Source organism: Aulonocara stuartgranti, assembly GCF_965226115.1.
Source record: "Aulonocara stuartgranti genome assembly, chromosome: 3".
In the NCBI taxonomy this organism is placed as follows: Eukaryota; Metazoa; Chordata; class Actinopteri; order Cichliformes; family Cichlidae; genus Aulonocara; species Aulonocara stuartgranti.
In genome coordinates this window covers 54,058,013-54,085,594 of record NC_138941.1, presented here as the reverse complement: position 1 = coordinate 54,085,594, position 27,582 = coordinate 54,058,013, and the positions used below count along the sequence as shown (strand labels likewise).

At 40.6% G+C, this 27,582-nt stretch overlaps 2 protein-coding genes and 1 long non-coding RNA gene across 3 annotated transcripts; 2 read left to right on the top strand and 1 right to left on the bottom strand.

Moving 5' to 3' along the window:
- Positions 1-676: 676 nt before the first annotated feature.
- On the top strand, positions 677-4,766 carry LOC309703402 (tripartite motif-containing protein 16-like). Its single transcript, XM_082528188.1, has one exon. It carries the CDS (start codon positions 718-720, stop codon positions 2,392-2,394), a length of 1,677 nt encoding a protein of 558 aa, XP_082384314.1. The 5' UTR covers positions 677-717; the 3' UTR covers positions 2,395-4,766.
- A 632-nt stretch (positions 4,767-5,398) lies between these two features.
- LOC309703403 lies at positions 5,399-8,569 on the bottom strand. Its single transcript, XR_014275888.1, has 6 exons — positions 8,463-8,569; positions 8,260-8,377; positions 7,640-8,128; positions 7,426-7,506; positions 7,181-7,266; positions 5,399-6,351 (listed from the first exon to the last, which is right to left on the bottom strand). It is a non-coding gene; the product is annotated as an uncharacterized lncRNA (long non-coding RNA).
- Positions 8,570-8,744: 175 nt separating this feature from the next.
- On the top strand, positions 8,745-19,361 carry LOC309703401 (uncharacterized protein). The gene is made up of 4 exons (XM_082528187.1): positions 8,745-8,978; positions 15,180-15,614; positions 16,128-16,391; positions 17,924-19,361. Exons 2-4 carry the CDS (start codon positions 15,404-15,406, stop codon positions 19,003-19,005), a joined length of 1,557 nt encoding a protein of 518 aa, XP_082384313.1. The 5' UTR covers positions 8,745-8,978; positions 15,180-15,403; the 3' UTR covers positions 19,006-19,361.
- Positions 19,362-27,582: the final 8,221 nt, after the last annotated feature.

Sequence of the window (27,582 nt, the reverse complement as noted above, 5' to 3'; positions counted from 1 at the left end):
CTGAGGGTTGTCCACATGGATGTTAAAATCCCCAACAATAATTACACAGTCAAAATCAACACAGATCACAGACAGCAGTTCACTGAGGTCATTAAAAAAGTCTGTGCAGTATTTGGGAGGCCTGTAAACATTAAGAAACACAACTTTGGATGGGGCCTTCAGCTGTAAAGCCACATATTCAAAAGACTGAAAACTTCCAGGAGATAGCTGCTTACATTGAAATGATTCATTAAATAAGACAGCAACCCCCCCTCCTCTCCTGCTCACCCTGGCCTCACTGATAAAACTGTAGTTAGGATGGGTCGTCTCGATGAGAACAGCTCCACTGTTACTTTGGTCCAACCAAGTTTCAGTTAAAAACATAAAATTAAGGCTGTGCTCAGTGATTAAATCATTAATTAAAAATGTTTTCCCAGCTAAAGATCTAACGTTTAATAAAGCCAACTTAAGTGGGAAAAGGGAAGTTAAAAAGGGAAGTGCTCCTCTTCCTGGAGTGAAGCACAGCCTGATAACCCTCCCTCTTCTTCCTGCTCTTAAACACATCACCTCCTCTCTGTCCACGTGTTTCCTCCTCATGGGTGTAACCAACATGTTGTGACGTGTAGGCTGTGATAAGCTCTGTTTACTGAAGAAAAAGACTTTGTGGAGATTACACCTCAGACTAGTTTCAGTTATATGGAAGAGAAACGCACACAGTCACTGACACTGAGAGGAGAAATGGCGCAGAAAGGAGTTCAGCTGGATGAAGAAACCTTCTCTTGTTCCATCTGTTTGGATTTACTGAAGGGTCCGGTTACTATTCCCTGTGGACACAGCTACTGCATGAACTGTATTAAAACCCACTTTGATGAAGAGGACAGGAAGGGAATCCACAGCTGCCCTCAGTGTAGGAAGACTTTCATACCGAGGCCTGTCCTGGAGAAAAACACCATATTAGCAGCTTTAGTGGAGCAGCTGAAGAAGACTGGACTCCAAGCTGCTCCAGCTGATCACTGCTATGCTGGACCTGAAGATGTGGCCTGTGATGTCTGCACTGGGAGGAAGTGGAAAGCCGTCAAGTCCTGTTTATTCTGTTTGGCCTCCTACTGTGAGAAACACCTCCAACCTCACTATGATTCACCATCATTAAAGAAACACAAGCTGGTGGCCCCCTCCAAGAAGCTCCAGGAGAACATCTGCTCTCGTCATGATGAGGTGATGAAGATTTTCTGTCGTACTGACCAGCAGAGTATCTGTTTTGTCTGCTCAATGGATGAACATAAAGGCCATGAAACAGTCCCAGCTGCAGCAGAAAGGACTGAGAAGCAGAAGGAGCTCGAGGTGAGACGACTAAACATCCAGCAGAGAATCCAGGAGCGAGAGAAAGATGTGAAGCTGCTTCAAAGGGAGGTGGAGGCCATCAATGGCTCTGCTGATAAAACACTGGAGGACAGTGAGAAGATGTTCACTGAGCTGATCCGTCTCCTCCAGAAAAGAAGCTCTGATGTGAAGCAGCAGGTCAGGTCCCAGCAGGAAACTGAAGTGAGTCGAGTCAAAGAGCTTCAGGAGAAGCTGGAGCAGGAGATCGCTGAGCTGAAGAGGAAAGACGGCGAGCTGGAGCAGCTCTCACACACAGAGGATCACAACCAGTTTCTACACAACTACCCCTCACTGTCAGCACTCAGTGAGTCTACACACTCATCCAGCATCAATATTCGTCCTCTGAGCTACTTTGAGGATGTGACAGCAGCTGTGTCAGAGACCAGAGATAAACTACAGGACATTCTGAGAAAGGAATGGACAAACATCTCACTGACAGTCACTGAAGTGGATGTTTTACTGTCACCACCTGAGCCAAAGACCAGAGCTGAATTCTTAAAATATTCACATGAAATCACACTGGATCCAAACACAGCAAACACACATCTGTTATTATCTGAGGGGAACAGAAAAGTAGCACGAATGAAGCAACAACAGTCTTATTCTGATCATCCAGACAGATTTGCTGATTGGTGTTTTCAGGTCCTGAGTAGAGAGAGTCTGACTAAACGTTGTTATTGGGAGGTGGAGTGGAGAGGGGGAGAGGTTTGTGTAGCAGTCACATGCAAGAATATCAGCAGAGTTGGGAGCCTCAATGAATGTGTATTTGGATTCAATGACAGATCTTGGGCATTATATTGTTACACTAACAGTTATCAGTTCTTGTACAACAGTGCACAAATTGTCCTCTCAGGTCCTCGGTCCTCCAGAGTAGGAGTGTACCTTGATCACAGAGCAGGTATTCTGTCTTTCTACAGCGTCTCTGAAACCATGACTCTCCTCCACAGAGTCCAGACCACATTCACTCAGCCGCTCTATGCGGGACTATATCTTTATGGAGATGGAGTCACTTCAGAATTGATTAAGGTGAAATAGACAGAGAAGATATGTTCATGTTGATCCCTGACCATTATATGTAGTTGTGTAATTTCTAAATGAGGCTTTACATTTTAGACGGAGAAGTTCAGCTGTCCATTTGTTCTGGATTTTTTGAGGACATATATTACATATAATCATGTATGCTTGTACACAGTAGATATCCACACTGGAATGTTTTTCATAGAGGATTTACCCTGCTAAGCATTTAACTCTTATAATCAAACTCTATAAGACTCATATACTTAAGTGAAATATTATCCATATTCATATCATAAGGCTGTGTCATCTGTTGAATGATTACCTGTTCATGCATACAGTTTTGCTCTGTAATTTATTAAGTACAACTTATATGTAACTTTTGACAGATTTATAGACCATGGTGACAGGTTATGACATACAGATAGTCGAACTTGGCCCATTGGAAGATGCACCTGGTATGACAGTCCAAACTGGGCCAACAATCATTAAGTTCAAACGTTTGAGCTCACTTTGGCCTTAACCCTGTAAAAAGGAGTCATAAAAGTGATGGACAATAAGGAGGGGAAAGAAAGGCAGGGCAAGTTATGTAACACAAGTATTGAATATCAGAAACACAACAACGTGGGTAAAAATTGATGCATTGGAGTGAACCAGTGATTTAATCCATAATTGTTGTAATATCAACATTTGCAAAGTTGGCAAAATACTTGTACTAGTTTAAACTTAAAACTAAATCAGTGAAAGGACAAGGAATGGTAAAGTTACTCAGCAGCTGTTTGTTGTCTCCTATTACAGGAAGGTCAGATATGACCCCACCAGCTTTTTCTTTTTGTTACTTTGTGTGTCTCTACTGATTGTGCTTAAAGGCTCTACACCCTGGCCTTTGCTTTGTTTGTTTTGCCGTGTGTTGTCTTCTTGTTTTGTGTATTGTGATGTACTGTTTTGCTGTTCATATAACTCTGTTTAAAGAACCCTGTTTCAAGAATTCTGCTCCTTTGCAGAGAGAAAAAAAATTTGAGTGACTTGATTTTAATTCAATCTAAAAAGCTGAATCTCCACACCATTGGCCGAATATCACGTTATCACGTTGGCTTTAAAATTGCAACCCACCACATTGATGTGTGAAAATAATATTGCACTGATTCAAACTGTACTTACATTTATATACCTTACATCAATATAAATCTGAATTTGTTCTTATGGCTGATAATCATGTGAGTTTAAATGATACTACTCTTCATATTCAGCATGTTTGAAATCTGTCATCAGTCTGGTTAGTGGTTTTATTCTGTAGTTGCTGTAGTGGGTTGTCAAATGCAACAATATATTGGAGCTGCAGTGATTCATCAGTTAGTCAATGATTAGAGAATTGATTGTTTTATCATTATTTTAGTCACATTTAAAGCTGGTTCCAGTTTCTGAAATGTGAAGATTGTTGATTTTCTTGATCATATATGACTGTAAACTTAATGTCTTTGAGTTTTTAAATGTTCCAATGTAGTAAGATTTGAATCCTTGAGGTTTTTGATATTGCATTATTATTTTGTCTAGAATGATGACATTTAATGTCATTTTTTGGGATGTAAAGTTTGATCACACTCGATCATTTATACATTGAAATATAAATACTAAATAACACAGGCCTGTATATTGTGGAGGATAGACATGTTTCTTGCCCTGAGCTGTGTCTGGCAGGCAGAGCGTCTCCACAAATCTGATGCTTCTGATTTGGAGAAAATGAGCTGAGGGAGACACCTGGTGGACAAACACAGACATGACAAGAAGAAAGACTAAAGTGCAGAGTGGAGACAAACAGCTGGAAATACTTGTTGGAAAGGATTGTCATTCATTCAGTCACTCTAACAGTCCTTTATTTGCACTGAAGGAGACACGTGAAGAAACCAAATCACACAATAATGAAGTGAACACATTTATAGTCAGTGTTCAAGATGATGGATAGAAATGAGAATCGTGGAGCATTTATACATTTATAGGTCTGTGACTTACAGCAGAAGCAGCATTCACATGAATTCACCAACTGTTTATTTCTCTGTTATTCTGATTAAAATGTCAAATAAATATATTTTCCACTTTTGTGGCAGGAATTTCTCGGTCCTGCATGTCGAGAAATCTGCTGTTAAATCAGAACATTAACAGACTTCAGATTGTATTCAAAGACATGTTACTTTGTATCATCTGTCAGCAGGCATGTGTTAACAGGGACTATCAGACAGTTTAGTGGTAAGGAGAAATATTAATCGGATTGGAATCCACAATTCCCCAAAACAGGTTATGTATACAGTTAATGAAACTAAAAGAAATAAATCATTTATCCCTGCTCAAACACTCGATGTTTGTCATACTTTTTTGTCATTTTGTTTTACTTTTGTGACTCCTGGTTTTAGGCTGATTCAAAGAGGAAAACAAGATTAACAGATTATTGCTTTGTTGAAAGCACCAATGCAGCAAAATGTTTGAAAGTTACCTCTGTGGTAGCTGTCTTGTTTGTTTCTGTAAAGAGGAAGCTTGTCTTAACTGCACTTCTTTTATAGGCCAGTTTGAATTGAGAAGCTGTGGTCTCAGAGTATATAAAGCTGGCAGGAAATGAATAGAGGGTCATTGAAAGCTGTATATACTGGGTTAATTAGATCAGTATTGGACTATGGGTGTATAGTATATAATTCTGCTGCTGAAACAAGTCTTGGAAAGCTAGATAGTATCTAATAGCTGTGTCCCAATCCAGTGACCACACGCTTTGTAGTATGCGCACTTTGTGGACTAGTGATTTGTCAGTCGCGAATGAAATGGCTCTTAGAACCGGATCTTTGACATGGACTACGCGAGCCGGCTCCTTATTGGGAGCCGTGTTTTTTTTTGTTTTTTTTCTATCACCCTCTCTCTCGCACTTTTTTCCCCGCTTCACTCCGCATGTGAGCCTTGTGTTTTGCGCTGGGCAGAGGGGGAAGGGGCGGTAGTTACACTCGCAGTAGCACAGGAACAGAGCCGGAGGGAGAGAGAGAGAGAGCCAGGGACAACAACGTCACGTTAGAAAGGTATAGTAATCATCCACAACTATTTTCAGATGATAAAGGATTCAGAAAGTTTATTCATGCAGGCCCATATGACAGAATGTGCATCTTCTCTTTGTTTTCATATTTTAATTTATATTTAATTGTGTTGTGGTTTGCAGTGTTTTGTGTTGTTTCACTTTAAATTTGTTTAAAAAAAACCTGAAAATTTAAGTAGCCAAAAGTTGAAACGTGAATAGTTGGTTTTTGTATAATATGATTTATTTATTACATTTTATGTGGAGTGAATAAATGAAAGTATATTTACGGTGGCCCCTACAGACAAAGCACGTACAAACCCCGAAGCACGGAAAAACTCCAAAACACGTACAAAAGACAACAGAAGTGCTCCAGAATGCTAGGTGCAACATTGAGCTTTTGTTGTCTAGTGGCTACACAAGCCAGTAAATACCAACGACTAGATTTGGTGTGTGGTAGTAACAGGTAAAAAAATTTTTTTTTAAATTATTTGAATATATATGAGTGCTTGTGTATAAATACACAAACAATACACATATGATTTCAATTGTGTAATTTAAGTGATCTAGGTAGCTCTGTTAAGGAAGTTCAGTTAACGCTAGAAATATGTTTTGGAATTTGTACGTGCTTTGTTTCTAGGGGCCACCATTTTTAGCTCCATTCTGCTGCTGATACATACTTTAGGTTTCTGAATATTAAACTTGTTGCTGCCTTTCATAGTGTGTAACTTGAACAGTCTGTCTATTCCCTCCATCTGTCAGCTGCTGCTGGCTCTTCCTCCTCCTCTTCCTCACACACTGCTGAGTTTGTCCTGGTGGATCATCAGGGGTGCAAAGCCTCACAGATGATGTGCAGCAGTGGGTCCCTCAGTCTGTCCTCACTCTGGACACTTGCAGTTGTCACACATGGAAATCAAATGTGTGATAAGCTGCAGGATTCAAACACAAGTGTAACTTATAAATACATTGATAGGTTCGTAGCATAAACCTATTCGCTGGAACGTTCAAGACAATTCTACTACAAAGCAAAGCAAGGGAAAAATACAGTTTGGACAGAAAGTAAGAATTTCTGGAAAATAGCATGGGATAATGAAGTAAAAGGGAGACATTTATATAGGATACAAAACACAATAGAAGTTAAGAGCCATAGTGGATTAAATAGACAGGATATTATAGGTTATTATAAGTAGAATACAAACAGGTCATTGCTTTCTAAATGGTACTCTTTTTAGGATGGGGAAACATCCGACTGGGTTGTGTGATTGGTGTAATGCTATGGGGACGGTTGAACATGTGCTTATTAGTTGTAGGAAGTATGTAAGAGAGTGTTGAGGGTAGAAATGGGTGGTGTAATGGAACTAACATTTGAAAAGGTGGTTAATCAGTTAGGTCATAATGAAGGGAAAGGAGTGGCTTTTTGTTTTGTTTTTTAAGAAATACTGGTCTCATCAAGAGGATCTAAGGATTTGGAAGTGAATTTAGAATAAAAGCCAGGAGATGGCAGTAGTGCAACATCTTTGGATGCAAGCTGTTGTTAAAAATGACAGAAGAAGAAGATAGGGGGGCATTTTTGGAAGTTACTGTTTGTATGTGTAAGGGTTGTCCAATAAACTAAGTACTAATTACTTCAGTTTAGACTGAGTGATGTCTGATGTGTTCCACACCTCTCTGCGTAACGCTCTTATAAATTCCACTTATTACATTTTTGCTTTTTTTTTCTTTGTTTTGTTTTTGTTTTTAAAAAGTTTATAACTTAACTGTTTTCCAGCCTGGAGTTTCTGATGGTTTCATGGGGTGATTTTGTCCAAACTGTGTGCAGGACAGGAGCTGGATGCAAATCTCATCTGTAACATTTAGAAATGGAAAGCCCCAAACATCAGACCATCAAAGCCAATGTTGGTATGTTATTTGACTTTTGAATAAATCTACTTAGCATTGTGCACTAATAACATTAAAATCAAACACTTCTGCATAAACATGCATACCAGAATATTCTCAGTTACCTTTGAACTTTGTCATCTCACTTCTTTGTAAACTCTTTGTATTTCTTACCCTGTGGTAGCTGGGATAAGCTCCCACACAACCTTGAAAAGAATAAGAAGTAGAGGATGGATAGATGGTATTTACAGTTGAGATTAATTATATCTGATTCTTTTTTTAATCTAAGGATGATTGTGGTGCACAGTCTGCAGTGTTGTGCAGGGGAGATGGGCTCACCTGCAGCGAAGGGCTGTCGGAATTCAAAGAGTCCTTCAAATGTGGCGACAAATGCGTCCTTTTCCCCGAATTTGAAGGATGGCTGGTCCAAATTCAGGGGAAGGATGCATCAAATGCCAATTTGGAAGCAACGACAGTATACTGTGTATATTTATACTGGCAGTATGGAAAATGATTATTTGGAAATGCTTAAAATGGAAATGATTATTTACCGTGAGGTGAGGTGTGGTTGGGGTGTGGACAGTGGTTGTGCTTTTGTAACGTTGAGGTATAGACAGCTACAGACTGAGGCCTCAGTCCTGCCTGTTCACATTTTATTCAGTAAAAACTAAATTTTCACTGCTTTTATGGCCTTTTTAGTGGGGAGAACATAGCTAGGATTTAATGATTTAACAAATCTTTTAAATCCTTTGTCCTCCACAATGCTAAATGGCTGGGAGTCCTCAATCACCATGCTAACCAGGTCTTCATCTATTTGAGATTGTTCTCCTGAGGAAAGACAATAAAGACAAAGCACAAATATAAATATCACACACGTAACTTATTACAGTTGTATAATATTGTTATATCATTTAGTAACATTACAGCATGCTATATTATCATGGCATTTGATGGCTCACCTGGTCTTGCTCCACAATCGGTGTTCCCCTTATTATCATGCAAAGCTCTGTAGTGCCTAAGCATGGATGAGGTGTTGTTGTTATATCCCAGCTCCCTGGCACATAGCAAACACTTCACCTTGTACAAAAGTAACGGCGCTTAACATAAATTGTATTGCACCATCAGTATTATGAAAATGCATCTTCTGTAGAAATTTACATACCTTGTTGGGAGGAATGAAATCAAAATGTTCCCACACAAGGGAGGACATGCTCCTCTTCTTAGCTGGCTCCATTCTCTCATAAACCTCCAAACTGTCTCCAAACTCTCACTAACCGCAACTCTCCATCAAACACCCACATTTTGAAGTCTGAGGGGTTTATATCTCTATCATAGCTCGCGGCAAAGTTCGAACCACTTCCTGAACCAGTCACGTGGTACAGCCGGGCAGCGAGGCTTCGGACGTCATCATTTTCAGCTCCTCCCATAAATGAAGCAAGCCCCGTTACGCGCATCGCGGAAACGCTTCCTCCATTACTCGACGCAGAACGTCACATCACTAGTAAATATCATAAAAGATACTAACAAAGAACAAAGCGTAAAAGGAGAGCAATAACAAGAGTGAAAGTAAACCTGTAATGTGGAGGAAACGGACAGTGAGCGCAGTGTAACCGTGACAACGAGACACGAGGACGGATTTAAAGTGATCATAAAATCGTCTCCAGACGGTCGTCGTTCGGTGAGTGGAACCAGATTCAGCTACAACAGCGATAAATACGCCTGTAGGGAGATGAAGAGTGCTAAAATACTGAGAAACGGATCTCTGATGAGTGTTTGTAGGGATGTGGTTCAGCAAGATAAAGACACACGACTCTAAAACATACTGGCTTATCCATAAGATAATAATTTGGTGTGTATTGATGTTGAAAGGGAAAAAGAGAGTTCACAGAGTGTTACTGATTTAATGTGCGGGTCAGCTGTGACAGCAGGTGTTAGTACCTGGGAAAGTCTGAAGTATTTATCACAATTCAATAGTGCTAAATAAACGATATAAATGCAACTGATGATGAAGAAAAGGCTGACATTTTAGTAAAGTCACAAGTCACGTCAGCTTTCTTTACATAGCACATTTAAAAGACATCAAGTAAGTAAAATTTATTTATATATCACTTTTCACAGATAAAAATCCCAAACTGCTCCACAATAAAACCAGAAATATAAATAATAATATAAAACAACCAGAAAATTAAAAACGAGAAGAAAGAAAAGCATGAATAATCATCTCAAGTTCTGCCTTTGACACCAGTAGTCTGAGTTTATAAATGTTTCTTTAGATGATACAAACAGTTACGAAACAGTAGTTTGGAGTGTTTCTCAAGTGACAACTTTTCTGAGATTCGATTGAACTGAAGGGTTTAAAACCTGATATGCTGCTTAATTTCTGAAAACATGTAATCAGGAGCACAATTAAAGTTTCTGTTTTATCTGTATTTAACTGGAGGAAATTTATGGGCAGAACGTTGTGCCATTAGAAACTGAATTTGACTAAGTTAAGTTTGAATTTGAATTGCTCAGATTGAATCTGAATTCTAACTTGAATAAATACTTTTTAAAACTGAATATGAATTAGCCTAATTTGAAATTCAATTTATTGGTTTGAAACTGATTGTGACTAAATTAAAATTGAATTTTATATTTTGAAAATGAATTCATTTGCTTTGAATTCAGTTTCAGTTCCAAAATTCAGTTTTGGCTCAATGCTTACATATATGTATAAAAATAAAATTTACAAGCTGTGATAACTGTTTCTGATAAAATGGAGAGTAGACCAATATATTAAAATTTTCCTTTATTGGGTGAGAAAATCATACCATGTCATCTTACAGAATAGATATCAGAGCCTTAAACAGGCTGACTTCTGCTAAATGGGTCAAACTGGGCAAAAATTATACAACCTGGGCTGACTTGCACCTCTGCATGTCAGTCTGTTTCAATATGTGACCCCGCCGGGGTCTTGCTCTTGACGAAGGCGGTCGCACTTTTCTCCTCTCCTCCTCTCCCTTAGCTTCCCTGCTTAGCCTCTTATGTCCTTGTCTAGTCTCATGTTTTTTGTATTACTTTTCCCTGGAACATTCTCTCACAGTCTGTTCTCTAAAACCTAAAAGAGGTATTATGGATTTGATCAACTGGTCCCTAAATGCAATTGACACCCCTTCTCAACGAGAAGTCTGGGCTCGGGTGAGCCTGAGTGCTGAAGATATCTACCTATTCGGAACCATGGTAACAGGGTTCTTGCTGATCGGAGCTGGCTTGGCCCTGACTTATCGAAGAATTAAGGAAGCGGAACTGGCTGTTCAAACCCCCACAAGGCTGCTCGCTGGGATTGAAACGATGGGAAGAGGCGTGAGTTTCTCAAAATGAGCTCATTGAGTGTAGCACGGATAAGATCTTGGAGAGGCTTACGGCTGCCGTGAATACTCAGAATAAGATCTCTGAGTGCAGACTGGATTACATCTTGGAGGGGCTCGCTCGGAATAACACCCCTGGGCGCAAATTGGATGACATCTGTAACAGTGTGTCACTGTGGTTGTGAGTTCTCAGAATCGGCTCTTTGAGCACAAGAATGACAACATCACAGAGCGCAAGTTTGATAACGTCATGGAGAAGCTCACGGCTCTCCAACGGGAGATTGAGAGACCAGTGTTGGACTGTTAAAACAGCTTTGAAATTCATGTGAGCTGTTCGCACTAAAGTAAAAAGCACTATCACTTCATGCGGATACCCTTTCGGCGCCAGCTGCGGTGGCAAGGCTGAGCCGAACAAAAACACCCTAATAACGACTGTGTTTAGACTGTTCCTTCCCATTCCATGCAAGGCCACCTGGGTTGGCTGGAAGACTGTTTACTTAGCCTAGCAGGGCGAAGGACACTGTCTCAGCTGAACTCTGGACACGCAGACACACACATACACTGATATGCACACACTCATCCTCCCTGCCTTTCCAAACGCCTTCGATGCTTGTTCCCTCCTGGGAACACGGCGGGTCTGAGCCCGTACTGGAATGGTAGCGCTGGGCAGGATGGCTGCTGTGTTTGCTTCGGATTACTCCTCACCCCCCACCCGACCCTGTGGTATGTCACGTGTTCCATAATGTTGTGCTGTGGACATTTATGTGCTTTTTTGTGCAGAGGAATTTTTTTGTTTCCTGTTCTCATGCTGTCCTCCCAGGAGCCCAGCATGAGTAGAGGTCTCTTTTTTTCCTCTTATACTTTCCCATTGTAGTGCATATTTCAGTGTTTTTTTCTGTAACGCTACCGATCTCCGACCTGTATCCCCATGTGATGTCTGTGTTGTGTGTGTAAGGTTGGGGGGAGGGGTCCTATTTCACTGCAGGGCAACCTGCACCTGGTGAATAAAGCCTTGATTGATTGATTGATTGATTGGACAGTCAGGGATGAGTAAATGGTAAGTCCTAGTAAATAATTTTTGAGAATGTGAACGTAACACATCCCTGGCTTTCATTCAATATTTGTTTATTTTTATAAATTATACATGGCTTCAAGCTCACATTGAGGCCTGTGGGGCACTGAGACAACAGACAAATTTAAGTGTTTTTGATATATGAATATTTCATACTTTAAGGTTGCCTGTTTTATTTAAGGGAGATGAACAATACATTATAATTGTACCTAATAATACCACAGACGACAGACTAAATAACTAGATTTTAGGTAGATGCTTGTGCATTCTTAAAGTCTTAACTGAGTAGGACTGGGCGATATGACCCAGAATTCATATCTCGATATTCTTTAGCTGGATATCAATATACGATATATATCTCGATATTTTTTTAAAGCCATAAAGTAAGAACAAAAAGAGAGTTCTTAGTCAAAGCTGTGTCCCAAATCTCACACAGGCACTTTTATTAACATACAGCATAGATTTACAAGAAAAATTTACTCAGAAATAAATTATCAGCATTTATTAAATAATAATGCTCCATAAATAAAATAAAACAATGTTGTTTTTGTGCATAACAAAAGGCTCACAATTGTGCAGTCAAAATGTAAACTAAAAGATGCTGAGCATAATAACAAAGACAGACAGATTTCGCAGCTCCTCTGTTCCCAGGTTCTACTGCGTCACTGACAGCCTGGAGTTTGAAATCCTCTTTGTAACCATGTCTCTTAACATGTATCATTTGTGGTCCTTATACACACACAGTACAGTAATATTACGTTGAAGCACAGTATGTATTACACCGCGAGGCTCCTCGGTAATGTGCTGGAAAAGCTTGAAAAATGGACCTTGAAAGTGCTTAAAAGGTGCTTGACCCTGAAAAATGTGTACCCTGATTCTGCTACTGATACATAATTTAAGTTTCTGAATATTAAACTTGTTACTGCTTTTAATAGTGTTTAACTTGAAGGCCCAGAGTACTTTCTCCCACACTGAAAACACTTAAATGATAAAATTATTTTAACATTACCTAATAAGACTGATTCTGATACTATAGTTATTTGAAACTTTTCATCAAGCGGTCCCTGTTTTGGTCGAAAGCATTGCACCAGCTGCAAGCAATATCATCTGCTAATTATGCCAGGTGACATTAATAGGAAAGAGACAAAGTAGATTTTGAAATATGGGGAAAGCCAAAAACTGTGCTTCCTCCACTTCTGTACCATTGATTCATTAATGTTGAATTCTATAACATCTGCTCTATTCCCGTATTGTTTCAGTAGAATAGAATAGAATAGAATTCAACTTTATTGTCATTGCACATGCACAGGTACAGGGCAACGAAATGCAGTTTGCATCCATCCAGAAGTGCTTTAGTGATATAGATATATTACAATATATATTAGCAATAGTATAGATATGTAAGTATATTACAGAAATGGGTCTATTATGGTATGTTATAATGTACACGGTATGAACTATGTTGTGAATATTCTATAACTATAAGTATGTACAGGCTGTAGTGAGTACAAGCTATGTACAGGCTATGAACAGGATATAAATATGAAAAACTATACAGAATATGAAATAAATAACTTTACAGAAATCTGAGATATACAGCTATACAGAAATGTGAACTATGGAAGTTGTAAACAGTTGTAGAATTAAAGATTATCGAATGTACAGAATGATTATTTACACAGAGCTATACAGTAGTGCAGTTAAGATAAGTGAGGGTGTAGATAGTTTCTACAGAGGCTATATAAAGTGCTAGTGGTTGTGAGTGGTGGTTCAGTCCATGTTATTATTGTGTGTTTGAGGGTACAGTTGTCCATTGTGGGTGTGTGTATGTTCAGTCCATATGTTAACGTGGGTCAGATGTCAGGAGGCAGAGTTCAGGAGTCTGACAGCTGTGGGGAAGAAGCTGTTCCGGTACCTGGTGGTCTTAGTCCGGAGGCTCCTGTAGCGCCTCCCAGAGGGCAGGAGGGTGAAGAGTCCATGTGACGGGTGACTGGGGTCTTTGATGATTTTCCCAGCCCTTTTCAGACACCTCTTCCTGTAGATGTCTTTTATGGCAGGAAGTGGTGCTCCGGCGATGCGCTGGGCAGTTTTCACGACCCTCTGCAACGCCTTCCGGTCCGAGGCAGAGCAGTTCCCGTACCAGACTGTTATACAGTTGGTCAGGATGCTCTCGATGGTGCAACGATAGAAGTTCACCAGGATGTCTGAGGACAGGTGGTTCTTCCTCAGAGTCCTCAAGAAGAAGAGGCGCTGATGAGCCTTCTTGACCAGCTTGGAGCAGTTGGTCGTCCAGGTGAGATCCTCGGAGATGTGGACTCCCAGGAACTTGAAGCTGCTCACACGCTCCACAGCCGTCCCCTTAATGTGGATGGGTGGATGTGGGTCAGCATTCCTCCTGTAGTCCACGATGAGCTCCTTGGTCTTCTCGGTGTTAAGCAGCAGGTTGTTTCTGTCGCACCACTCAGCCAGACGATCCACTTCCTCCCTGTAGGCGGCCTCATCGTTGTCACTGATGAGGCCAATCACCGTGGTGTCATCTGCAAACTTAATGATGGTGTTGGAACCATCAGCAGGTCTGCAGTCGTGGGTGAAGAGGGAGTAGAGGAAAGGGCTCATCACACAGCCTTGTGGTACACCGGTGTTCATTGTGATGGTAGATGAGCAGCGGTTATCCAGCCGGACATGTTGGGGGCGGTTGGTCAGGAAGTCCAGTAACCATTTGCAGATGAGGGAACTGATGCCCAGGTCTGTCAGTTTCTTGATGAGTTGTGAGGGGTGGATTGTATTGAACGCTGAACTGAAGTCTATAAACAGCATTCTGGCGTAGGTGTTGTTGTTGTCCAGGTGTGAGAGGACAGAGTGCAGTGCGATGGAGACTGCATCCTCTGTGCTCCTGTTCTGGCGGTATGCGAATTGGTGGGGGTCCAGGGTGGGGGGGAGACAGGATTTGAAGTGTGCTAGGACCAGAAGTGTACCTCTGGTGTAAATTACTGACCTCTGTCATCATTAAAATTGGGGGAACTTGCACAATCGGTGGCTGGCTAAATACTTTTTTGCCCCACTGTATATGAAAAAGGCACAATCCCATCAGTCAGGAAGCAGATAATAGTAAACTAGTTAAAAACCCATCGTATCATTGGGGAGAGCATGAAAACAGATGAAGCTGATTTTTAGATACTAACAGTCTCTTCTCTGGGGATCAGAGTGGGTTTCATAAAGAAAGAGGGACGATGGATAGTTTATTATATTTGGAATCAGACATCAGGAAAGCTCAAACAAATAAGGAAATGATGATAGCAGTCTTCTTTAATACAGCCATACAACATGTTATGGAAAGAGAGACTCCTCATTAAACTCAGAAATCTACGAGTAAATGGATGATTGTTCTATTGAATTATAAGATTGATGAAAGAATATAATTATCCTTGTTTTTCCTGCTATTCTCCTGTCCACACTCCAGTCCAGTAGGCGGGATTAATGCACCTGTAAGCTGATTTGTCAAACGCCATCAGGTCCCGAAGAAGAACGGAGGAGGACAGCACTACTGTGGTAGAGGAGCAGTGTGTGTGCAGACATGGCTGCTGTTGATGAAGCGAACTGAACTTGGAGGAGAGACACAAACTGAAGTATCAATCCCGTCACATCAGTGTTGATCTGATACCAACGTCTGTATCGCTTTTATTGATGCTTGTATCGATCCGCTCAGCCCCAGTTGAAGCAGCGATGAGTTCAGTTCAGTATCTGAGAGAGTTCATCAAGAAGAGATTAACTGCTGTTTGTGAAGAAATCTTCTCAGAGGTTCAAAAAACCATTGTCCAGTATGAGGAGGAGATCAACCATCAGCACAGACTGCCGGATATCAGCCGGAAACCCGACAGAAACTCACACATCATAGGTATGGACATGTTTTTAACTCTGTGCTGTTCAAGCTCAGATTCTTCAGTGTGACTGACTTTACTAGAAGATGTTAAACTGGGTATTTATCAGTGCTGTGGGTCAGTGTCCAGTGATGGACTATGTTGGATTGGTGCAGGTCCATGGTCACTGATAGGTTAGGTTTTAAAAATTTTGATTTATTTATTAAACTTTTTTTTCTCTAACATATTCCAGTGTTGAGTACATCAGGCGTGTGTTGGATCCTCTGTAAACACTGAGGCTGTGCAGTAAAGATCTAGTTAGATGTCAGCAGAAAACACATTTAACAAGTTGTTAACAGACTTCTCTGAAGTTAAAGTGAAGCTTTGTTTAAAGAAGGATTTCAGACACTGATGTTTTCATGGTGTCACCCTGCAGTTTAGTTTGGGAAACTTCGATCCTAACATGTTAGCATGTAGCTTTTAAAAGATAGTTTGAGTTTTTATATCAACACATTTGTAATTATTGTTCTTGTGTTTCTTTGTTCCTCAAGACCTCCCACAACAATATGACTGTGAGGAAGAGGAGGGTCTGGATGAGCAGCAGGTCTGTAACCAGGAGAGGAACTCCAGTCTGGACCAGGAGGACCCAGAGCCTCCACAGATTAAAGAGGAACAAGAGGAGCTCTGCAGCAGTCAGGAGGGAGAGCAGCTTGGACTGAAGCAGGAGACTGAAGGCATTATCGTCTGGACTGATGAAGAGCAGCTCAGACTGCTGGAGACCATCTGTAAACCTGAGATAAAGTTACACAGAATAGGTATGTAAAACTGTGATGTTTTAATAACAGTGAATATGACTCATGGGTGTCACAGTGGAACAGTGGCTAGCGCTGTTGGCCCACAGCAACAAGGTCCTGAGTTTGACTCCATCATGTGGCCGGGCCTTTCTGTGTGGAGTTTGCATGTTCTCCCCTTGTTCACTCTCCAGAGACATGCAGACAGCTGGGTTAGGTTAGTTGGTTGCATTTATTTTCAGAGTCACAGGAAGAATTGAAAGTCCAAAAGTAAAAAGCAGCATGATTTAATCTCTTTGGCATAATTTTCTGTTTTCATTTACATAAATGCATTTCCACCATTAATTCATGCAAAAAGGTGAAAAATTAGTGCATAAGAATTCAGCAGAATGAAAGATGTGAAACATCTGAGTTTCAAATTTCCACCCACTGCTCAGACAAAATCTGCACAGAGACACAAAGCCAACAACACAAGTTTCATTTTGTTGTGTTATCAGTTTAAGAATTACATGTTTCCTCTGCAGCATGGAAATGGTGAGTTTTGAACAGTTTACAGGTCTGAGTAAGTATGAATAAATATTTCTATTCTGTTTTGGAAAATATGAATTCAGAGTTTCTAAACTGAAATTTATCAGACAAAGAGAGTTTTCATGGCATTTCAGGCACAGCCAAAACACTGTGCAAGAGAGCTCTGCCCCAGCATGCCATCTTATAACTATAGCCAATCCAGACATCCACATTCATTTAACAAAAAACATTTAGTTATTTCTAGGGCTGCCATGATTAGTCTACCATCAAAATCGTCCACCACTAATTTAATAGTCAACTTGTCATGGGAAGTTTTGTAAGATTTAAGATTGTAATAATGGACTGAAACAGAAGATGGCAGCACTGCATGTACAAGAATGACAGCTGCCATTATACCCCGAAGAAGAAGTAGTGTCCAGTATCATAGCTGTGTCCAAATTCAGGGCCTGCATCCTTCGGAGTCTGCATTTGTAGGCCGATTACGTTGCAGCAATGCAATGAAGGCTGTCCAAATTCGAAGATTCCTCCAAATGCGGCCTACAAATGTGTCCTTCATTTTCCCAGATTTGAAGGATGGGTTGGGTGTATCCTTCGTGGCCCAACCTATCCCAGGAATCATAGTGCGCCTCAGCCAATTTACGTTCCCAACAATGGCGGCAGCTACTTAGTTTTAATATTACTCTTTCTGGGTGACAAAATTAACTTTTAACATATTTTCAGGCGAGAAATGTAGCTGTGTAAACTTCAGATATCTGCACGGTTTATCAAGACATCACCTATTTGCAAAAGTGCTCTGACGTTTTCAGAGACGTCTGTTACCCACCAGCTCGATAGCTAGCCAGGGGTTCAAGGCACAAGAAGAACTCAGAGTTTTCAAACCTCCTAATTTTTCACATTTTTACATTTTAAATTTCAGTGGTATATGTGAGCAACATACTCAAGATGTAGAGATCTGCTAATGGTTTAGACCAGTAAATATTTTCTCAAATGTTTGTTTTGCTATCATTTTGTCCCCTTTGTGCCTTTAGATGTCCATCAGCATGCTTTTAAAGAAGAGGATGTTCTTACAGACCAGCAGGTCTTTAACCAGGAGAGGAACTCCAGTCTGGACCAGGAGGATCCACAGCCTCCACAGATTAAAGAGGAACAGGAGGAACTATGCAGAAGTCAGGAGGGAGAGCAGCTTGGACTGAAGCAGGAGGCTGATATTTTCAAGGTGACACCCGCTTATGAGAAAAGTGACCACAGTGAACCAGAACCAAACAGCGAGCAGCTCCTTTCTCACAGCTCTCCTGAAGCAGAGAGCCGAGATTATGAAGAAAATGGGCATGTGGACTCAAGATCAACTAGAAATGCAGAGCTGAAGAAGAGACGTCACAGTCAGAGAGTAGACAACACTCTTGTGTCAGTGAGTCAAAGTAGAACAGACACAAAGAACAAGTCTGTACAATGTGACGTGTGTGGAAAAACTTTACCTGATAAATACAAACTGATTGCACATCTAAGAGTTCACACAGGTGAGAAGCCGTATTCTTGTAGCACCTGTGCGAAAAGATTTTCTGACTCATCAGCGTTAAAAAAACACACGAGAATTCACACAGGTGAGAAACCTTATTCTTGTAGCACCTGTGGGAAAAGATTTTCTGACTCATCAGCGTTCAAAACACACAGGAGAGTTCACACAGGTGAGAAGCCATATTGTTGTAGCACCTGTGGGAAAAGATTTGCTACCTCATCAGCAATGAAAACACACACGAGAATTCACACAGGTGAGAAGCCATATTGTTGTAGCACCTGTGGGAAGAAAATTTGTACCTTGTCAGCATTCAAAACACACACGAGAGTTCACACAGGTGAGAAGCCATATTGTTGTAGCACCTGTGGGAAAAGATTTTCTGACTCATCAGGATTCAAAACACACACGAGAATTCACACAGGTGAGAAGCCACATTCTTGTAGCACTTGTGGCAAAGGATTTATTCAGAAGTCAGGTTTGGACTGCCATATAAGAATTCACACAGGTGAGAAACCGTTTCCTTGTAGCATCTGTGGGAAAAGGTTTGTCGATAAGCTACAATTAAAGAAGCACATGAGAATTCATACGGTGTAAAACGTATATACTTAGAAAATGTGGGACAGATGTGAGTCATTGCTGAACACCTGAGTAAAAAGATGATCCATATTCAAATCATTTTTTTCTTTTTTTCCAGAGCAGTAAAGAACTCTCAGCATTGTTTGTTCAGTTTATTACATTATTTTATTAATTGTATCAGGAAAACTGATCTTACATTTCATGAGGGTTAAGGTTCAGTATGCTCTTTTCTATTGGTTCATTGTTTAGCTCTGTTTATTATTATTACTTTATATCCTATAATGGGACAAATGGACCCCAAACCAGTATTCTGGTTAATAGTTTTAATCCTTTGCTCAACTGAGTTTAAGTCACAATAAAAATGAAGAAAGTGAGCAACAGTCAAGAATTGTGTTTATTCTTGTAAGGGAGCAAAAGTATCAAATACCAAGTTTCATGCTTGAAGGGGGAAGTCCCCAGTATATTTTGTCAGTCCCACCTAGGGATGGGTATTGTTTAGGTTTTATCCGATACTGGTGCCAAATCGGTACTCTTGAAATGGTGCCGGTGCTCAAACCGGTGCTTAAAGAATGGAGAACACAAAATTGGTCCAAAAACCTCTCATGTTCAGCTGGTTTTTTGTAAAAAAAAAATAACAATGTTAGCCTTTTCTGCAGCTATGGGGCATATATGGTATCACTCTTGGCTGGTAGCAGTGCTTAATCAATGGAAAAAACACAAACTTTGTCCAAAAACCTCTCATGTTTAGCCGTTTCCCTCTTTTTCTTTGGTCATTTTAGCCTTTTTGGCCAGGGTGAAGGGAGTATCTGTCATCAAACAAGAAGACAGCCGCATGTAGCTGTGATGATGTTTGCTAGTTCACCTTACATGCATTAATGTAATAACGTGGTTAGCCTACTCAACGTAAATTACACACGAACAACATTAAGCTACTCACGCAGAGAAGAACGGCTGCTGCTGCCATCATCATCCGTCATCATTTCTGCTACACTGGCAGGGCTAGGGGCCAGGACTCTCCTCTTCGGGTTTTTGGGGGATGTTGCTAAATCCGGGTCCGATAACAGGCACCACACCCGCAGTAGATGTGCTCGGTGCGAGGTCTCGCAGCAAGCTATCAAATACGGCGCATTTCTCGGCTTTTAAAAAAAAAACCGCTATGCGTCGCCAGGTGTTTCATTGGATTCGAGGTGTTACCTCCTTTGACAGTATCACAGTATCAGCTTAAAGCACTTGTTGCAGGCTGCTGAGTTTGCATATTTTGCTGTGAAGTACAGCCAGACTTTTGACCGCTTCACCTTGGGCATTTTTAATCTGTAGCTCTGCTCTAAAAGAACGTACATACCTGGACCCACCTACTATCCTCAGAAACGTAAAATGATTGGCTAGAAGTGTATCACAGCTCAGGAAAAAAAAGCACAGAAATGTGCGCTGCTTTTCGGTCTGGTTACTACTGTTTATATCAGAACCGGTGCAATCATGGCACCGGACACTGGTACCCATCCCACCCGCAGGCAGACTACTGTCTGTCACACATGAAGCCCTACCTCGACAGCAAGGGCCGCGAGCTGCCGTCAGCTTTCGACTTTGTCGAATTCACTCGCTCTTTGTCAACTGATCCCTTCCCACCCTCCTTTGCCATAAAACTGTCACACGATAACTAATTTCCTTCTAGAGGCTTTTGAGAAGCCTCTAGAACAGGGGTCTGAAACTCGCGGCCCGAAGGCCATTTGTGGCCCACGTCACCTGTACTTGCAGATGTGACAAAAAATTTTTTAAAATTATTATACAAAAAAAATGATTTAATACAACGGCAGAGTGTTACAGGCATGGCCCTTTAAGACTGTAGCCTCATGGTGTAGTCCGTGCTACAGGGAGAACGTGTGGGACCACCCCTCCCGCTGTGTGTGTGTGAGCGTGAGGGAGGGAGAAAAAGTAAAGTCGAAAACTATGAGGTGCTACCGAGCAGAAATGGGAGATGGAAGCATGTAAATATGCTGATGAGCCCAGTTGTAAGTAAGCTAGCTAGCTTAGCTTAGCTCATAGCCGACTCGTTAGCACCATGGCTACTTCACCTGTCCCTCCTGCACTTTCCTGCTCATTGTGTCAGATGTTTAGTTATTCCTCAGCCTCCTTTAGCAGTAATGATACTTGTAAGAAATGTATCATATTTGTAGCTCTGGAGGCCAGGATTACTGAATTGGAGACTCGGCTTCGCACCCTTCATTCACCCATAGCTAGCCAGGCCCCTGTAGCTGGTGCAGCCGAAGATAGCGTAGGCCCCGCTAGCTGTTCCCCGGCAGATCTCAAGCAGCTGGGGAAAGAAGGCGGCTGGGGGGGGTCAAACTCTGGTAATTGGTGATTCTGTTCTCAGACATGTGAAGCTAGAGACACTGGCAACCATAGTCAATTGTCTTCCAGGGGCCAGAGCAGGCGACATTGAAGGAAATTTAAAACTACTGGCTAAGGGTAAACGTAAATACAGTAAAATCATACTTCACGTCGGCAGTGATGACACCCGGTTACGCCAGTCGGAGGTCACTAAAATCAATATTGAATCGGTGTGTAACTTTGCCAAAACAATGTCGGACTCTGTAGTTTTCTCTGGTCCCCTCTCCAATCAGACCAGGAGTGACATGTTTAGCCGCATGTTCTCCTGAAATTGCTGGCTCTCTGAGTGGTGTCCAAGAAACGATGTGGTCTTCATAGATAATTGGCAAACCTTCTGGAGGAAACCTGGTCTTGTTAGGAGAGACGGCATCCATCCCACTTTGGATGGAGCAGCTCTCATTTCTAGAAATATGGAAAAATTTATTAAACCCCCCCCCCAAAATATGACAATCCACAGTTGGGACCAGGAAGCAGAGTTGCAATCTTACACGCCTCTCTGCAGCTTCTCTCCTCCTGCTACCCCCCCAAAAAACCCATTTCCATTGAGACTGTGTCAGCTCCCAAAAAGACAAAAAATAAACTAAAAACCAGCAACAAACAACTTAAATATAAAAAATCACAAAGAAAGAACAGTACCTGGTTGCAGCCGGATGATTATGTTAGTTTAAATGAATCAACACTCCCGAGTCATTCTAACTACCAGAAATCTCGAAGCACAGGCCGAGGGGGCGGTGTGGCAGCAATTTTTCACACCAGCCTATTAATTAACGAAAGACCAAGACAGACTTTTAATTCATTTGACAGCCTGATGCTGTAAAACTCAGAAACCAGCCTTACTTGTTATCATCTATCGTCCACCTGGGCCTTACACAGAGTTTCTCTCTGATTTCTCAGACTATATATCTGATTTAGTTCTCAGCTCAGATAAAATAGTTATTGTGGGTGATTTTCACATCCATGTAGATGCTAAAAATGACAGCCTCAATATGGCATTTAATCTCTTATTAGACACAATTGGCTTCTCTCAAAGTGTAAAAGAACCCACCCACCACTTTAATCACACTCTTGATCTTGTTTTAACATATGGCATAGAAACTGAACATTTAACAGTGTTTCCTGAAAACCCTCTCCTGTCTGATCATTTCCTGATAACATTTACATTTACAATAATTGATTACACAACAATGGAGAGTAGACTTTATCACAGTAGATGTCTTTCTGAAAGCGCTGTAACTAAGTTTAAGAATATAATCCTTCCACTGTTATCATCTTCAATGCTCATAGAGCAGAGCAGCTATCTGAACACTACCCCATCAGAGATCAATTAACTTGTTAATAATTTTTACCTCCTCACTACGTACGACTCTGGATACTGTAGCTCCTGTGAAAACTAAGGCCTCAAATCAGTACCTGACTCCATGGTATAATTCTCAAACACGTAGCCTAAAGCAGATAACTCATAAATTTAGAAGATCATCATTTAGCCTGGAGAAATAGTTTGCTGCTTTAAAAGAAAGCCCTCCGCAAAGCCAGAACATCTTACTATTTGTCACTGATTGAAGAAAATAAGAACAACCCCAGGTTTCTCTTCAGCACTGTAGCCAGGCTGACAAAAAGTCAGAGCTCTTTTGAGCCAACCATCCCTTTAATGTTAACTAGTAATGATTTCATGAACTTCTTCACAAATAAAATTTTAATCATTAAAGAAAAAATTACCAATAATCATCTCACAGATGTAATATTATCTACAGCTACTTTTAGTACCATTGATGTTAAGTTAGACTCCTTTTCTCCAATTGATCTTTCTGATTTAACTTCAGTAATTACTTCCTCCAAACCATCAACGTGTCTTTTAGACCCCATTCCTACAAAACTGCTCAAAGAAGTCCTGCCATTAATTAATGCTTCAATCTTAAATATGATCAACCTATCCTATCTCTAATAATCAGTCAATGTACCACAGGCCTTCAAGCTGGCTGTAGTTTAACCTTTACTCAAAAAGCCATCCCTAGACCCAGCTATCTTAGCTAATTATAGGCCAATCTCCAACCTTCCTTTCATATTAAAAATCCTTGAAAAAGTAGTTGTCAAACAGCTAACAGATCATCTGCAGAGGAATGGTTTATTTGAAGAGATTCAGTCAGGTTTCAGAGCTCATCACAGCACAGAAACGGCTTTAGTGAAGGTTACAAATGATCTTCTTATGGCCTCTGACAGTGGACTCATCTCTGTGCTTGTGCTGCTAGACAAAATGCTGCAGCAAGAGTACTGACAGGCAGTAGCGGTTTTTGATACGGGCGACATGGGCAGTTGCCCGGGGCGGCATCGTGGTGGGGGCATCACGGGCATCGGCAAAAATAAATAAATAAATTAAAAAAATTGCTCGTACTCATGCTGCCCCGACGTCATGCCAGCGCATATTGGGAATGGCATAGGCACCGATTGGTTTTCTATCGCCCATTTGCTGGGAGTAAGGGCGCCCTCCGTTTGCGAGGTGCGCCTGCTGCTTGCGGCACAGGGAGGAGAGGGCGGGGCGGCAGGGTATTCACTGGCTGGCTGGAGCAACGTCTAATAACCCACCCCCAAAATAAAACAAAATAAAAACAAACCAACAAACACGAAAACACCAGACATTATGATACAGACTTATAATTTGCACCAATGTTTTTTCGAAATTCTATATGTTCAGAGTGAGCGCGAGAGCCCTCGGTGCGCCTGCTTGCTGCTGAAGTCAAAGTAAACTTTGTCATCTCCGCTACATACAGTCCAGGATATAGAGAGACGAGACGACGAGGCTCCAGTTACAGCAGTGCAAGTAAACAAACAATATATATATATAAGAAGAGTAAAAAAAATAAATATACACTTTAGGACTAGTGGTAAAGGGATTAATAACAATTTAAAACTTATCATTTACAGTTTGATGATTTAAAGTCTCACACACAACACATCGAAAGGTGAGGGGGCCGGCTGCTTCCAAATAGAGCACATTTCATTCATAATGCTGTAAATCCAAGTCCATTATGTACTCTTGATTTGAATACTGGGTTGTGCGAAATCCCAGAAATGCACCTTGTGGTGATCCTCGAGTTGGGGGATGGGTGTTCATACTGGAGTGCAAAATTAAAACCAAGATGGACAAGAAAAGTTCAAAGCCATCAGTATGGAACGCCAGGACTGCCATAATGAATTAATTAAATACACCATTAAATAATTAATTAAATGTGTCAATAATTAATTAAAATTGGAATTAATTAATTAAATAAATAGTTATGACACATGTAATTAATTATTGACACATTTAATTAATTATTTATGTATTTCACATTTTAATTAATTATAGACACATTTAATTATTTATGTATTTCACATTTTTATTAATTATTGACACATTTAATTAATTATTGACGCATTTAATTAATTATTTAATGATATATTTATTTATTTCATTTTGCCAGTCCTGGCGCCTGGCAGTCATCTTGAAATAATTTTATCTGTCAGCCTCATCCATCAAACCCAGGGGGCGGGGTTAACGCTGATCGAGTCAAAACCATTGCTTTGGCCTGGTGGCCATTGTTTCTAGCACACAACAACCGGCATGTGGAAGCTAACAGAACTGAACTTTGAAAAACCCTGTTTGTGTGTCACCAAATACCGTTTTAATATTTTTTTAGCCGAGAATGTAGTGGTTTAATCTTCATGTGTCTGGTCGGTTTGTCAAGATACAGCCTCTTTGCAAAAGTGCTTCGATGATTTCAGAGATGTCTGTCCAGTCTCACGGCAAAGCGTGGGATAGACCCGCTCGCCTCGCAAGCAATCGAGCTATTATTACCGCCGACAAAGCGCAGGCCCCGGTACACAGCTGTAGTAACCCCCGCTGACTTCTTTTACTGAGGTTATATTTATCGGTGTTTTATTTCCTGATGTTCTTATGTGTCCTACGTGTTTCAGTCGCCAATTCTGAATTATAACTAACATTAAAAACATGTTTAAGGAGGAGAGAGAGCAAATAAATCTGTTTAACATCTGATCTTTGGGTTTTTGTTCAGTAATCAGCGTGACCTGTGTATAAACGCATAAAAGAGATAACGTTGGTGTTTCTGTCATGTAGTAACTGCTGGCTTTAGCTGTACAAAGGTTGTTCGACACTATGAAACACATACAGACTTCATGATGTTCAGCTAATATTTTTATTGTGAATATTAATCATGAGGGTAAACGGCCCTGTACACCACGGAGCGAGGTCAGCATATCCACGATATCCTCAGCTCCATGAGTTAACACAGAGTTTCCCAGCTGACTATCTAACTGCCAACTATTCCAGAGACGTGAAAATATACAGCATAAAGAAAAGTGTAAGAGACTCAGCAGCAGATTAGAATAATAGTTATACATTTAATAAATCACCAAATGAATCCAAGAAACGAGCAAACCTGTTCCGACAATTTGAGTTTGTATTCCCTCAGCTGCAGACTCGCTGCTGTTTAAATGTTTGAAAAGGAAGATTAGATATAAAAAACGTCAAACATAGACTCAGTCTGCCTTCACATTTGATATGAGGCCAGCACGTAAAGTGGCTGTGTCCTGTTTTAATTGGGGGAACTTGCACAATCGGTGGCTGACTAAATACTTTTTTGCCCCACTGTATGCTTTAGCAAAAAGGAAAGTTTTAAGGCGAATCTTGAGAGTAGAGATAGTGTCTGTCTCCCGAATCCAAACTGAAACATAATTTCTTTAGGGATTAATAAAGTATACTGATTCTGATTGTTTCAGGATGACCTGCCATTATCCAATGACACATCTGCTTACCTGTATCTTTTGCTCGTTTATCCTCCTCTGCTTTTGTCTTTTTTTTTTCTAAACTGAGCACCTGATGTACGGAATGCCAGGACTGCCATAATGAATTAATTAAATACACCATTAAATAATTAATTAAATGTGTCAATAATTAATTAAAATTGGAATTAATTAATTAAATAAATTGTTATGACACATGTAATTAATTAATTATTAACACATTTAATTAATTATTTAATGATATATTTATTTATTTCATTTTGGCAGTCCTGGCGCCTGGCTCTCATCTTGAATTAATTTTATCTGTCAGCCTCACCCATCAAACTCAGGGGGCGGGGTTAACGCTGCCCATGCAGCTTCTCTAACATTTGATTGGTTGCCGTGCAAAGTAAGTCAAAGCAGGTCGATCCTAGATAATCGATTGCTTGTGTAGACTTGGGGCAGCCAGGTATCCCAGAATGCAGATCAAATCACAGGCAGCAATGGTGGTGGTGTAGTTTTAAAATACCCCGTTTTTCTGTCACCAACTACACTTTTAACAGTGTTTTGGCTGCGAATGTCGCGACATATGTCTGGTCAGGTTGTCAACATAGAACATGTTTGCAAAAGTGCTCAGATGTTTTCAGAGATTTCACTAGCTCTGCTAACAGTCAGCATGCAGAGTGCACCCAGGGGGTTACGTTAACCGGTTTGTTTACATATTTCACTCTCCGTGTTTCACATGTTGCATTCGTTTTTTAATAGTTATTCAACTGTATTCTAAGCACCAGCTGTCTGTTAGAATGTGATTTTCTCTCTCTCTCTCTCTCTCTTTTTTTTTTTTTTTGCTTTTTCGGTCATGTTATGTTTACCTGTCAAAGGTTTGTTACAAACTATGAAACACATCGTGCAGACTTCTGGATGTTAGAAGAAAACTAATACTGCTCATGAATGAGACTAAAGGCAGGAAGGTGTCCTTTAAAACTAAACATGTTAATAGGACCTCCCTATTTATATCATAGTTTATGATATAGCACGTGTATTTCAGTAATAGCCTGCTGATTTCAGTGTAGCGGTGAACAGTCGCACAGCTCACGTAGTATCTGTGATACTCCTTAACTATAATTTATCCAAGTTAACTTCAGTTAACTATTCAGACAGTTCTTTTGCAATGAAAAACATAAACACTCATGCTGCCGGTAGGTTTCCTCAGTGCCCGCTTTTAACATTACAGCTGTTTATGCAGTAACCAGGGTAACCACAGACTCTGAGCGGCTGGATCGACGGAGGTCAGACAACAATTTTACATGTATGATCTTAAAATGATGACAGAGGTCAGTAATTTGCACCAGAGGTACACTTCAACTGTGAGAGACAGTTGACAGTTGTTGAAAAAAAATCCATAAATTCACATGGTAGGATTTGTAAAGA

Bases quoted from the DNA above. Each gene is read 5' to 3' on its own strand.
- LOC309703402 (XM_082528188.1), top strand. From the start codon at position 718: ATGGCGCAGAAAGGAGTTCAGCTGGATGAAGAAACCTTCTCTTGTTCC.
- LOC309703401 (XM_082528187.1), top strand. From the start codon at position 15,404: ATGCTTGTATCGATCCGCTCAGCCCCAGTTGAAGCAGCGATGAGTTCA. The intron at 15,615-16,127 runs GTATGGACATGT...TTGTTCCTCAAG, and splicing joins CAGAAACTCACACATCATAG to ACCTCCCACAACAATATGAC. The intron at 16,392-17,923 runs GTATGTAAAACT...TTGTGCCTTTAG, and splicing joins GATAAAGTTACACAGAATAG to ATGTCCATCAGCATGCTTTT.